General features: G+C 47.4%; 1 protein-coding gene across 1 annotated transcript in view; it reads left to right on the forward strand.

Moving 5' to 3' along the window:
- Window positions 1-13,283, forward strand: part of XYLT1 (xylosyltransferase 1) — a 306,482-nt gene that overhangs the window by 253,326 nt on the left and 39,873 nt on the right. Inside the window, exon 6 of the mRNA XM_077906747.1 lies at window positions 5,640-5,720. Within this exon, the coding sequence (XP_077762873.1) occupies window positions 5,640-5,720 (81 nt within the window). The remainder of the gene's footprint in view (window positions 1-5,639; window positions 5,721-13,283) is intronic.

A 13,283-nucleotide genomic window follows, 5' to 3' on the forward strand; every position in this document is an offset into this window, starting at 1 on the left:
GCCCCTCCTGTAAGCCCTCCAGTGTTAGATGCTCTTATTACTGTTGTTCTTGCTGTGGATGAAGCTTCAGAGCGTTCAATTTAGAAGCACAGGAAAGGGTTACGTTTGGCTTCCCCACCCCACCCCCCATCATGATTTCCTGTACTCTTGGACTCCTCCTAACAGAACAGAGTATGACATCTCCCCTTGGTCCCATGGCTCTCAGCAGACCCACATGCCAGCAGCTCACATTGATTTTCCTGGGACCATCTGATTTTCAAACTAAAATGTGTGTGTTCTTGACACCCAACCAGGACAGTTGACCACTCTCCATAGGCCCCTAGTGGTACAGGTGCTTTAGGAAGCACACAGACAAGGAGTCATTATTGCTTTTCACATGTAACAGGAAAGGAGAACATAAAAATTGTGGATCAGAGGCACTTGGGTGGCTCAGTCAGTTGAGTGTCAGCCTTCAGCCCAGCTCCATGATCCCAGGGTCTTGGGATCGAGTTCTGCAGCATGCTCCCTGCTTTGAGGAGAGCCTGCCTCCTCTCTCTTTCTCTCTCTCTCTCTCTCTCTCTCTCATAAATAAATAAATAAATAAATAAATAAATAAATAAATAAATAAAATCTTAAAAATAGTACATCAGAATTCCTCATCTTCAGAAAGGGAAATTCTGGCACTTACTATGACATGGATTGCATCTCAAGAACATCATGCCAAGGGGAAAAAAAAGAGCTAGTCATAAAAAGGCAGATACAGTCCAGTCCCACTTGCCTGAGGTTCCTGGAGTTTGCCTCCTCCGTGAATTTATTCACAGAGGCAGGAAGTAGGATACTGGTTCCCAGGGGCCAGGGGCAGTGGGGACCCGGGGAGCTCTTGTTTACGGCCTTCAGAGGTTCAGTTTCAAGAGATGAAAAGTGTTCCGGAGATAGATGGTGGTGATGATTGCAGAACAGTATGAGGGTACTTCATACGACTGAACTGTACCCTTAGAAGTGGTTAAGATGGCAAATCTTTATGTTATGTGTATTTTACCGCCATTTAAGATTTGAAAAAACGTACATCAGATACTACAAATATGGTTGCATGGGGTAAAGCTAAAGTAGTGTTTCAATTCAATGTACATATGAAACAACTGTGCAGATGAGACGCTAGGGGAAGACGCAGGGGAAATTCAGCGTATCCGGAGCTCAGATGGAAGGCGCCTCCACCCTCTCCAGCCCCGACTTGCCCAGCGCCACAGTCCTCCCTCCATCCACTGCCATTCGTGCCTGTGTCTGCTGCTCATATAGCCCACCCACTGCACCCATGGAGGCTCCATCCGGTGCCCTCTGGGCTTTGCACATACCCGGCAGCATCAGGGGTCGCAGTCCCGAATGCTGACATTCACAAAAACTCTTGTGCTTCGCTTTTGACTTAGCAGTAGTCCTCAGTACCCCTGCCAGATTCTTCCCAGCATCCTATATCCAACCAGCAGGGGTTCTGGGTCACAGCCTAGGGGGCAGGAGGGATGTAGAACAGCTCACTTGGTTCTGTGTGGGTGCTCTCCAAGTGGAAGCTGGGCCAGCCTCCTCCCCTCCTCATCCTGCCATGTGCTGCCAGCAAACAGGTTCAGTCATGACTGGGCTCCAGGGTACTGGAAGGGACCCGAGCGCTGGACCATGCCCCCTCGTCCTGCACATCCCTGTGGCCAGAGCTATTATGCATGTTAGACACACATGATGTTGAAGCGGCCCCCTGGGAGCCCCTTCTAACTCTAACACCAGCTGGGAGACTGTGGCCAAGTGCTTTCTAAGGGGCATTTCCCCAACCATGCTCTACAGGGACATCCCCTGGGTCTGACACTGAGCAAGCTTTCAAAGTTCAAATCTGGTTGGGTCATTATACTGCTGTCTCCAGATCGAAATGTCTTAAGCTTCCGATATTCAAGATGGCAATAATAATACCATTAAATAACAGCTAACATTTATCAAGGGCTTACCACATGCCCGCTGCTACTGCCCTGGTCTTACCGGCGTGACTTTATTTAATAAGCCCCACACCTGAGGCTTACCAAGATGAAAGCAACTTGCTGGAAGTCTAGGCTTTCAGGAATAGGCCTTGGGGAGAAGATGAAGAAGGAAAGAGGAAGAGAATTAACTATCTTATTCATCCCTCACTAAAAGCAGCTCTTCTTAAACTTTAAAGGGCACAAGCATCCCCTGGGAATCTCGTTAAAAAGTGGATTTTGACTCAGTAGGTCTTGGGCAGAGCCTGAGATACAGCATTTCTGTTTTTTCCTTTTTCTTTTGAGATTTATTTATTTATTTGAGAGAGAGAAAGAGGGCAAGCGTGGGCAGGGGTAGGGGCAGAGGGAGAGGGAGAAAGAGAAGCAGACTCCCCCCTGAGCAAGGAGCCCCCAACAATGTGGGGCTCGATCCCAGGACCCTGAGATCATGACCTGAGCTGAAATCAAGATTCAGAAGCTCAACCGTGCTACCCAGGCACCCCTGATGTTGTTTGTCCAAAGATCAGGCTCTGCTAATAGGGAGGCATCAGAGCACCTCCACCTGGGATGGGGCTCGTGCATTCATTCATTCCCTCACTCATTCATTCATTTTTGTTTTACACTCAGCAGTGGCTTCTCTGAGCCTCAGTCACCCATCTGCAAAATAGGAATGAAACTCGCATCTCATAAAGTCTTTATAAATATTAAATGCAATAAAACGTGGCAAAAGTCTGCCTCAGGGTCTCGGGCAAGGTGAACATTTCATAAACGGTCATGGTTCGAGAGCTGTTTTTATCAGTTCTTTTCTTTGATTCATGCCAACAGAGATTTTCACACGGTTCCGGTAAGTTTATTTATATAACAGCAAATTTATTTATTGAAATAAATCCCCTCTTTATCAAAATGAAGCATGTATTTTAACATTTACGTATTTACATATTTCCGCAACGACATCCCAAGTGGCTCTGAAGGCTGCCAATGATGGGCTCAGAGTCACCACCCTGAGTCAGAGGAACAGGCGTGATTGAAGAAGCATGTCTTCTAATCATTTCCACGAAAGGTGGAAGGAAATTGTAGAGGCAGGCACAGGTGACGAGCTGTGGGAGCCACTTGGCAAATGACTCCACCAGAAAGGAGGAGTGAGAAGTGGGTGTGGTGGGGAGAGAGAGATTGGCTGGAACTGGGTAAGATGTCAGCAGATTGCAAGCTGTTAATTATCCAAGGAGAACTAAATATTATGTAGGCAATTATAGACAGGCCACTGTAAGCAATAATAGGAAAACATGGGCCCCAGCCGAATTGCGAATGTGTGTCCTCTTGAAGAAAGGCTGGGGAGATGGGTTTTAGCATGCTGATCAGGCTTTCTACTGGGAGGGAGAGCGAGAGCGAGGGGGCCAGGGGCCCCCAGGGAGGGGGACACAGGGGTCCCCTCGCCCGCCAGTCCAGCCAAGCCAGGCACACAGCGCTTTGCTTTGAAAGGCAGCTTCACCCCCGACTCTGGGCCTGGAATCCGCAGCCCCCCTCCCTGGGCGCAACCCCCCCCCCCCGCCAAGATGTCATCTTTTGAGACGATTTCATGTGGAAGCATCGCTAAGTAAATTCGCTAAATGCCTATTCATCCCCATCAGATGGGGACTCGGTGAAGCAGTAAATGTGAAAATGGCCCCAGCTCAGGGCCCTGAAAGGCGCTTTCTGGGGTTGCCAAATGGAGCTGCGGCCGCTGACCCTGGGAGGCCTGAGGCTTCGCGCGCCGCCCCGGCCTGGCCCCTCCAATCCTCCCCCTGAGGCCGCTCAGAGGCCCTGTTTATTATTCCTGCTGCCAGGGACCCATTCAGAGGTTAACTTGTCCCCGTATTCATCAGGACGACAATAATGAACTGTCGCAGAGTGGCGAGGGGTTGGTAAATAGGAACTGCTAAGACGCGGAGATGGAATGGGCCTCTCTATGATTTGGAAAGAGACATCGCTTGCATTTTTTTCCTAACGGGCTGATCTCATTCCCACCTCTCCCAGCAACTTCAAGAGGCCCTCTGCCCACAGCTGCCCAGAACTTGGTATGAGGCGCGCGTGGGCTTTACCTTGCAGCGTGCGGGCAGGGTTGTCTGCACAGGAGGTGCACCGTTTTGCAGACACACGTGGGGTTAGCCTTTTGTCTGCGTCCCTGGGATCCATCTCTGTGCACGTCGGCCGGGCTTCGCTTGCTGCGGATGTACTGGGTCTGCCTCAACGCAGACGCGGGCTTTCTCTGCCACCACTAGAATGGCTCCCAACAAAGCGGTGTTGATCTCAGTAGTAGGATGGGACATCAGCCGTGCTCATTTTCACTGCAGCGTCTCCTAACTGCTTGATGCCCCCTCCACCGGAATTAGGAGTTAGTCAACATGAGTCACCCAATCACAGAACAGGGGCTTGCAGTGGCGTGGCGCGGGGAGTTGCAGGGAACTGGAAGAGGGATGGGGGGGGTCAGACCCAATTGTGGGAGGCGGAAGGAACAAAGTATCTTGCATTTATTGTGCACCTACTACATGCCCTTTAAATCCGCTCAGTTATCTGTTCATTATATAAGCACAGAGCCTACTCTCTGCTGGGCAGCCAGGGGAGTTCAGAGAAGGCCACCACCCGGAGGTTAAATTGCTCGCCCTTGAACGTGGAGCTGGGACCTGTCTCCAGACCTCTCTGCTTCTAGAGCCCAGGCATTGTTTTCTGAGGCACCCACCTGCCTCCCAAGGTCTGGTAGCCCCCATTCTGGTTCCAGGGCCGCCCTTCCTTTCCACTGTCTCCATCCTGTCTCCCACTTTGAAACAATGGTTTTTATTTTACTTCCTTAAGTAGAAATCCCAGGGCAGAGAGGCCTGATGATAAAGGAGCTGTCACTTCAGCACCATTTACCTGTTTGGGTTTATTCAGCAGAAGAGGCGACTGCATTTCTGGCAGATGGAGACCTGTGTGACTGCCTTTTAAAATACTGTCACAGCTGTATGCACAAGTTGATTAGCTGTGACTACACTGCCTGTGCCGAGATTGATGGCGATAAATTTGGGATAACAATGCTGGGAACGACGTCATCTGTTTGGATCATGCCACTTATTTTTCAAAGCGCTCTCAATCAGTAGCCCAGTGGCTATCGAGGACTGGGTGTTCATTCATCCAACAACCCTTCATGTAGCGCCTACTATGTGCCAGTGAGGAGCAAGTCCCACTAGGTTCTGTCCTTATGGAGCTTACATTGCAATATAAGCAAATTTAACATCCAGTAATGGAAACAGAGGCATGTGATAAAGGTGGGGGTGGGGGAGGCAGATGCTACTCTAGGTTGGGTGGCCGGAAAAGGCCTCTCTGAAGAGATGACATTTGGCAGGAGACCCGAATGACAATAGCATGCCAGACCTGGAAAGTACAAGGCAGAGTCTCCCAGATACAGCAGGTGCAAAGGCCCTGAGGTTGCTAAGTACCTGGCATCAAGCTACACACCAATGATTTCATGTTTGCCAAGCCCAGCACTGGGCACTAGAGATTCTAGAACACCCAAGGCACCATGCTTATCCTTAAAGAGTTCACAGGTTATGGAATACAGAGGGTACAAACACACTGATGTTCCTTTTTAATATATGTGTGGTAAGTCCATAGTCTCTGGAGGACACTGACCTTCCTCTGGGTTTGTTTCCACAGGACGAATGACCAGCTCGTGGCATTTCTGTCCCGATACCGAGATATGAATTTCCTGAAGTCACATGGCCGGGACAACGCAAGGTCAGTACATCCTCCCCCTACCCTTGTGCAAGATGGAAATGAAGATCTGGGTGATCATTTTGGGCCTTCCTTCCAGGCTGGTTTGATGCAGCCAGAGGGAAACAGAGGGTGGGAGAAGGCTCAGGTTGGCCTCCGCCCCTTCCATGTAAGACCTGAAGTGGTCTCTCCAGTTAGACAAGGACAGGGATCATAGGAAATGCGTCTCCTTGCGTGATAGCCTTATACACCTTTTTTCTGAGCACTTTCCTGAGTCCATTAGCTCATTACGGCAACCCTTTGAGGTAAGTAGGGCAGCCATTGTTAATCTCCACTTTATTGCTGGGAAGACTGAGGCCTATAGTTTAAATGATGGCCTCAGATCATTGGGGTCTACGATTTGGGGCCATCACTGGTCAGCCAGTCATTCAGCAGATATTTGCCCAGTGCCAAGCACATGCCAGGCACTCTTCTAAAGGTAAACAGGACAGAAATCCTCATTCTCATGGAATTTACCTCCTAGTAAGAAAAAGTGTCACTCCAGCACAGAGTTGACTCCCACCCTGTGCCCGCACCAGTGCCTCACTCTTGCTGCCCCAGACTTGAGTAGGGTTTTGAGGCACCAGAACCCCGATATGAGTCCATTGAGCCAAGCCAAATAGCTTTGAGCCAAGTCTATGGCTCTGTGGCCAGAGATCAACTCTAGAAGGGATTCAGTCTCGAGCGCCCCCTGTAGGGGAGATCGCAGGATCGGCCTCGCCATCCCAATGGCAAACACCATTAAAAAAAAAAAAAAAATTCCAACCCAGGATCACTCTGACATGCTAGAGACTTCTCTAGCCTTGAACTCAGACCATAACCTGGCAGCACATGGGATCATTTTAGTGCGTTCAAGTGTTTTGTTTGGGCCTGGCATTGTTTTTTTTTGTTGTTGTTGTTGTTCTGCTTTCATTCAAGTGCTTCATTTGAAAATGAGTAGCCCCCTGTAAAAATAGCAATGTTTCCCATGAACATTCAGATTCCAGCTCATCTTAAAGACCCCAGTGTCCACTAACACTGGGCCTGAGTTTTCTCGTTGGAGGCTCTCACCTGGTTGGTAGACAGAGCCTGTGGTCCTCCAAGTCACCATGGTCCTCACCTGCCCACCCCCTTCCCTCCCCAGCCTCCACCGGCCTTTCGGTTTGCAATCTGTGCTTCATGGCTTCTCTCCCAGTGCTGACCAAGGCGTCATTTTGGCTAGCTCTGTAACTCAGTTAGCTTAGTTATCTGCAGCCCAGGGAGGGTCAAAAAGCAAGCAGTGAGCTTCATCTCCCCAGCTCCCAAGATGTAAACCCAGAATCCTTTGTTGTGTCATTTCCTAAATTTTAACTTTGATTTCATCCAGCTGTTTATAGACTGTGCCTGTCCTCCTGATGGCCTGCATTTTTTTATGTTTAAAAGGCGCCCCCAGCCTTGAAGATGCTCTGTAAATCAGCACAGATTCACATAAGCATGTTTCAGCTGCAAAGCCTAGAGAGGCCTGAAGAGACACAAGAATGATGGCCATTGTTTGTTGTACCCTGCCCCACTGACCCTTTTCCTACAGGATCCAGTCTTAGAGCCACTCAATGCAAATATAAGAACTATTATCCCCATTTGTCAGGAGAAGGAAGGGAGTCTTTGGGAGACTACTGATTTTCCCAAAGAAATCAGACACAACTGGTAAGGGCTAGAATCCAAACCCTCCCAGTTCTATGGCCCCAAAGCCCAGGTAGAGCAAGGTGGAGCTGAACGAGATTCCATGCAGGTGTTAGTTATCAAAACTGGCCCAGATGTTGGTGTCTAGGCCCTTAGGTAGAAACTGAAGACCCTTCTTCCCCTGCCAGTAACCCCGTAATATGTGTTATGTACAAAGTTGTGTCATGAGAAAGGAGCACCCCATAACTTGATAGACTTGGGTCTAAATTACATCCACCCGAGTATTGTTCCAGGCTAGTCAGTATTTATTCTCTGCCCTCTATTTCTAGGCCCTGTGCTTGGGACTGTGGACAGCACAGGGGTTAAAATCATGAGCTTTGAGGTTGTGCCTCCTGGATTCAAGTCCTGCTCTGTAATGTGCTAGCTGCGTTGCATTAGACAGGTGGCTGAACTTCTCTGAGCCTAGACTGGTGGCTTAACCTCTCTGCGCCTGTTTCCTTATCTGCGTAATAGCTATATTAATAGACCTAGAGTCACAGGGTTGAGAGGATTCAGTGGATGCTGCATATAAAGCATGCAGCATTTAGGAAATGCCCTATGTGACGATGGTGATGATGAGGATGTTGACGTCCAAGGCCATGAGAAGCCTAGGACAAAAATATTGCTGAAAAAATAAATAGTGGTATTTGGGCCAAAGTTGTGCCTCTGATGTGTGAATACATTCTGTCTAGTTGATGTGCATCAGTAGTTGACAGGTAATACCCAAATGGCACAGGACACGATGAAGGGTCAGGCTAAGATGTTGATCACACCTCCTCCTAAAACTCAAGGCTCTCTGAACAGAAAAGCTCACGAGTTCCACTGCCCATGAATGAGCCCTTGGCTGGTTTTCTCTTGCTTAGATGGATGAAGGGCACTAATTCAGTATTAATTTCATAGTAAAATGAGTCATCACCTGCCACCCTCTCCTCCTGTCAGTGGAGGCCTTACCTGCTGCATGAGCCAACCTAGACAGTGCACATCTTCTCTTATCCCCGCCCCAGGGTGCAGAGCTGGCCACAGCTTTGGCTCCAGCCCCTGCGCACGTTGTGTTACAAAGCCACTCTTGGTGGCAGATGACAGAAACCCAGCTTAACCTAGACTAAGTAAAGGAAGCTAATGGAAAGAGAAAATTCATGTCTGACTTCACACAGGGCTGAATCAGTCACTTCAAATGATAGCATCAAGCCCAGACTCCATTAGTTTTTTTCTTTTCCTTTTGTGGGTTTGGTTTTTGTTTTGGTTTTGGGTTTTGTTTTGTTTTGTTTTGTTTTGTTTTGGCTGTTTAATTATTTACTATTATTCCTGGAGAGGGCTAGAGAGAAATGAATACATCAAATAGCCAAGTAGTTCAATGGCAGGATCTTTTTTCTTTTTCTTTTTTAATTGGGATATAATTGACATAACATTGTATTAGCTCCAGGTGTAAGACATAATGATTCGTTGTTTGTATATATTGCAAAATAATCACCCTAAGTCTAGTTATCATCCATCGCTGTGCAGTTACATTTTTTTCCTCGTGATGAGAACTTCTAAGATCTGCTTTCTTAGCAGCTTTCAAATATACAATATGGTATTTTCAACTGTATGTCACATCCCCAGGACGTGTGTATTTTACAGCTAGACATTTGTACTTTGTGACTACCTCCTTACCTTCTGTTGGTTCCAGTTTCCTTTGTGTTGGTTTGGTTTTCTGCCTCCAGATGGTGACCCTCTGCAACTTACTAGCCTCATTTTACAGATGGAAACAGAGAGGTTGAGTGACTTGCTTAAGCCCACACAGGATAGGGCAAGGACTCAAACCCAAGTCAGTGTGTCCCCAGAGCCCAAGCTTGCAAGCTGCAAGTGATGCAGCCTGTCTGTGTTCTGGGCCTGCCTTCCTGCAGTATACTAGGTGGCTTCAAGGTAGCCACTCTGCTTCTCTGGGCTTCATTGTCTCCCTTTGAAAAACAAAAGGGATGAACAAGTTGGTCTCCAGAGACCCTTCCCATTCTGATGCTCTGTGCTCTTGGACCAGCCCTTGTAAAAAACACTGCAACAAGGGCAAAGAGTTCGAAAGACCAAACAATGCAGAGGGGCCAAAGCAAGCGGTGAGATACAAAATAGGCCACGAGGTGCCTCGTTTTTTAATTCCACATGGTTCCTAATTGCAGTGTTGACCTTCTGTGCCCATCTCCAGGCCTTGGCAGCCAATCTGGATTCCCAGCTCCAGCTGCAAAGAGATGGCATAAAGGCAAACGAATATTTTAATAGCTGCCAAATCGGTCCTGACTGTTCCTGTAATTAAATGAAGGGGAGTGTTGTATTCACCGTTTCTCCTTGCTCTCCTCCAAAAATAAAGTAACCAGATACAGCAAAAGACAGGCAGCACTGTTACTGTTCTCCCAGTGAGCCTCTGCAGCATGAACAGAAGCAGGTGACCTAAAGTCCACTGTGACCCTCAATGGACAGGTCCTAGCAGATGTCCCTCCACCCCGCTGGAACCCCTGGCTTCTGCTCAGTGGAGCAAGAGAGAAGTTTCCCAAATATCTGCAGCCTGGAGGTGGGGGGCCCCTGACATGCACCAGAAAGGGAAAATCCTTTCCATCTGCCAGAACAAGGCTTCCTCTGGGACTTTTCTTGCCTCGATCCACCTGGGCTGTCCGGCTGATTCGAGGAGCCCTTGGCTCTCAGGCTGAGCCCAGGAACACAGTATGGCACAGGGTAGGCACCCGACTGCTGGTGGCCTAGCACCTGCGTCAAAATGCTGCCGCTGTCATGTGACAGCCATAGGACTTTTACAAATGGCTTCAACTCTCCATGCTCCTGTCTCCTAGTCTTTATAAAATCCGAACAGGAGGTTCAGACTGTGGAGGACCAAGTGTCCTCCTTGGCCCCAGGAAGGCCCCAAGCCAGGTGCTTTCCACCATGTCAGAGAGTTGCTTTTGCTGGCTCAAGGGTCCATGGCCAGTGGGCAGCAGGGTTGGAATTAGAACCTGCTTCACACTGACTTTCAATATGTGTGTTCATTTATCACACCCTGATTAGTGACCACATCAGAGAGGACCTGCAGTTTTATGTTCAGGGGTGCAGATGAAAGAACAAAATTCTAACTTTAATCAGAAGCATCGTTTAAATGCTTAGGGGTGGGAAGATCAGATCCTTTCCTACTTTGCAGGGTCAGCCTATCCCAAAGTGTATTCACGATCCATCAATGGTGTGCAAGATGGTTTCAGGGAGTTCATTAACAGGCATACAGGGAAAGTTAGGTATTGATCGTAAGCGTATCAATGAAAATTTATATAATTAATTTCATGATTTCATGGCTCTTATGCTTAGAATAAGGCCAAGTTTAAAAAAAAAAACACAAACACAAAAAACAGTTGAAGCTATTTAAAGTTGACTTAGAGAAAAATATTAAGGGAGCTTTCCTATAGGTGCTGCATAAAGGACCTGGCACGGAGAATCCAGGCCTGGATTCTAGATGTGTGACCTTGCCTGAGTTACATCACTCATCTGTGTGTCCGTTTCCTTGTCTGTAAAATGGGTACGATGCTAATAAGACCAACCTCCCAAGAGTTGTTATAAGAATTAAATGGATGAATATAGGGATAAGCATTTTAACTTAGAGATGTTGGTGGTCATGATGATGGAGAAAAATCTTGAAAATGGAATATAAATGATTGACATTTTGGAAGCATTTTCTATAATTCTTACAGAAACAACTAGCATTTGAAATGTACGAAAGCTAGACCCATAGGAAACTAAGAGGGGTCCCAGTTCCTAGATCAGAAGTGACATCAGCCAGTTTCTTCTTGTTCTCAGGTCTGTCCCCCCCCTGCTCTAAGCAGCACTCCCCCATTGGGCACCAGAAGGGGAGCTAAAGAGCTTCAGCAGCTCCTTCTCTCTGACATTGAACTAATCTTCAGACCCAAAACTCCCTTGATACATAAACAGGCAACTGTTTAGCCAAAAGTTGGCAAATCCATTGAGAGTCTGGCCAAGAACCTCCTCCAAGCAAATCTGCTCTCAGGAGGCCCTTTGGTGCCAACTTGCTTATCAAGAGATGGGCTCTTTCCCCAGCTGTCTTGTAGCACTATGATTGATGCAAGGAGATAATTAATATCTCATTTCCAATGGGGAAAGCAAATTGCATTTCGCTTTTGCTTTTCTTCAATCCAACCAGTGAGTTTATCACTGTTTGCATGTTCACTTTATTTAATCCAATTATAGCAGCCACGTCAAAATAAAGCTTAGCATCACAGCAGCACCCACACAAACCAGTGGATGCATCTCCTTTCTCTGGCCTCCACATGCATTTTGAGGTCAGCTTGGGAACTTTGCTTTTTCTGAAACAATACACATCCAAGTTAGACAAAAGACGAGAAGAAAAGTCTGTTCTACCTCTGAGAGGCCGAGTTTGATTTTTATTTTCTTTTCTTTGCTTTTTCAGTTCCAAGTTTTCTATGAAGTAAGTGTGCATTGCGTTTATAAACAGAACCAAAGGCAGCAAACACTGTTTTTAAAAATGTGTGAAAAGTTGTAGTATGCTAGTTAGCCCTCATTGGACCTTTAGATTCTTGGAAGTACAAGCTGATGTGGGGACCTGAGCAGCATGAAGACCATGGGCCACCAAGTCAGGGAATTCTAGGTCCCAGGATTTGGGCCCCTGACTCTGCATCTCTTCTCAGGCTTCTTCTTTTTCCCCACCCTTGGATGTCAAACCCAAGTCAACTTTCTCCACACAAGACAGTAGTGAGAGACATGCGAAGAGTTTCCTGGGTGCCAGGGACTGTCCTAAATGCCTTACAGCAATTACTTCTTTCAAGTCTCAAAACTACCCTATGACATAAATGTCCTATCAGGCCCATTTTCCAGATGGGGACAATGAGGCAAGATAGATTAAACAGCACACCACTGTTAAGTGGGAAAGAAGATGGGAATCCAGGAAGCCTGGCCCTAGGGTCTGCACTCCTAGCCACTGTACTATGTTGATCCCCTCAGCATGTTCATTGCGGAACTTCCCACCATGTCCAGTAGATGATACATTCCCTCCACTAATTAGGTCAGGATCAGCCTCTCCCGTGGTTGATCTACCAGAATGTGTCAGCAAAACTAACCATGTCCCTGTAGCTCTCACTCCATCCATCTTGGCCTCTTCCATTCATTGGGCTCTTGCATATACTAGATCGATCCCTTATAAAGCTCTTGTCCACAACTCCTCAGATGACCAATTCCTTCTCATCCTTCACACGGAGCTTAAATGCCACCTTCTCAGTGAGGCCTTTCCCAACAATCCTCATTAAAGACGCCCCTGTCTCTTTATTTTCTGTCTCTACCCTCTGAGTTTTTCTGTAGAACACTTACCGCAAACAGCTAATTACATGTTAATGTATTTTGTGGTTCTTTGTGTCTATTTACTTAGCTATTAGAGCAGGATTATAGCTGGGTGGCTAAGAGTGCGGAATCCAGAGCCTGATGGCTTAGGTTAGCATCCGACCTTTGCCCCTAACCAGCTGTATGACCTTGGGGAAATGACTTAGCCTCTCTGTGTCTCTGTTCCTTCATTTGTGAAATGAACCCTCAAAGGGTTGTGGTAAAGACTAAATGAGAGAATATGTATTAAGTGTAAGGAACAGAGTCCAGAAAGTAGCAAGTACTCAATAAATGGTAGGTGTTACTGCTGTATTTTCTCGCTCTCTGGAAGAGGAAAGAAGGGCAGGGATGGTGTCCATCTTATTCACCCCCATATTCTCCGCACACATGCCGAGAGTATGGAAGATGCTCTCTAGAGCTGCCTAAGGAATGAATGCCCCAGGGATCCTTGTTCTTCCAGATACTGCAGAGTAGAGGCGTGATAATTGACTTCAGCCCAGGTCAGAAAGGGACAAC

Source organism: Canis aureus, chromosome 8 (assembly GCF_053574225.1).
Source record: "Canis aureus isolate CA01 chromosome 8, VMU_Caureus_v.1.0, whole genome shotgun sequence".
Taxonomy (NCBI): domain Eukaryota; kingdom Metazoa; phylum Chordata; class Mammalia; order Carnivora; family Canidae; genus Canis; species Canis aureus.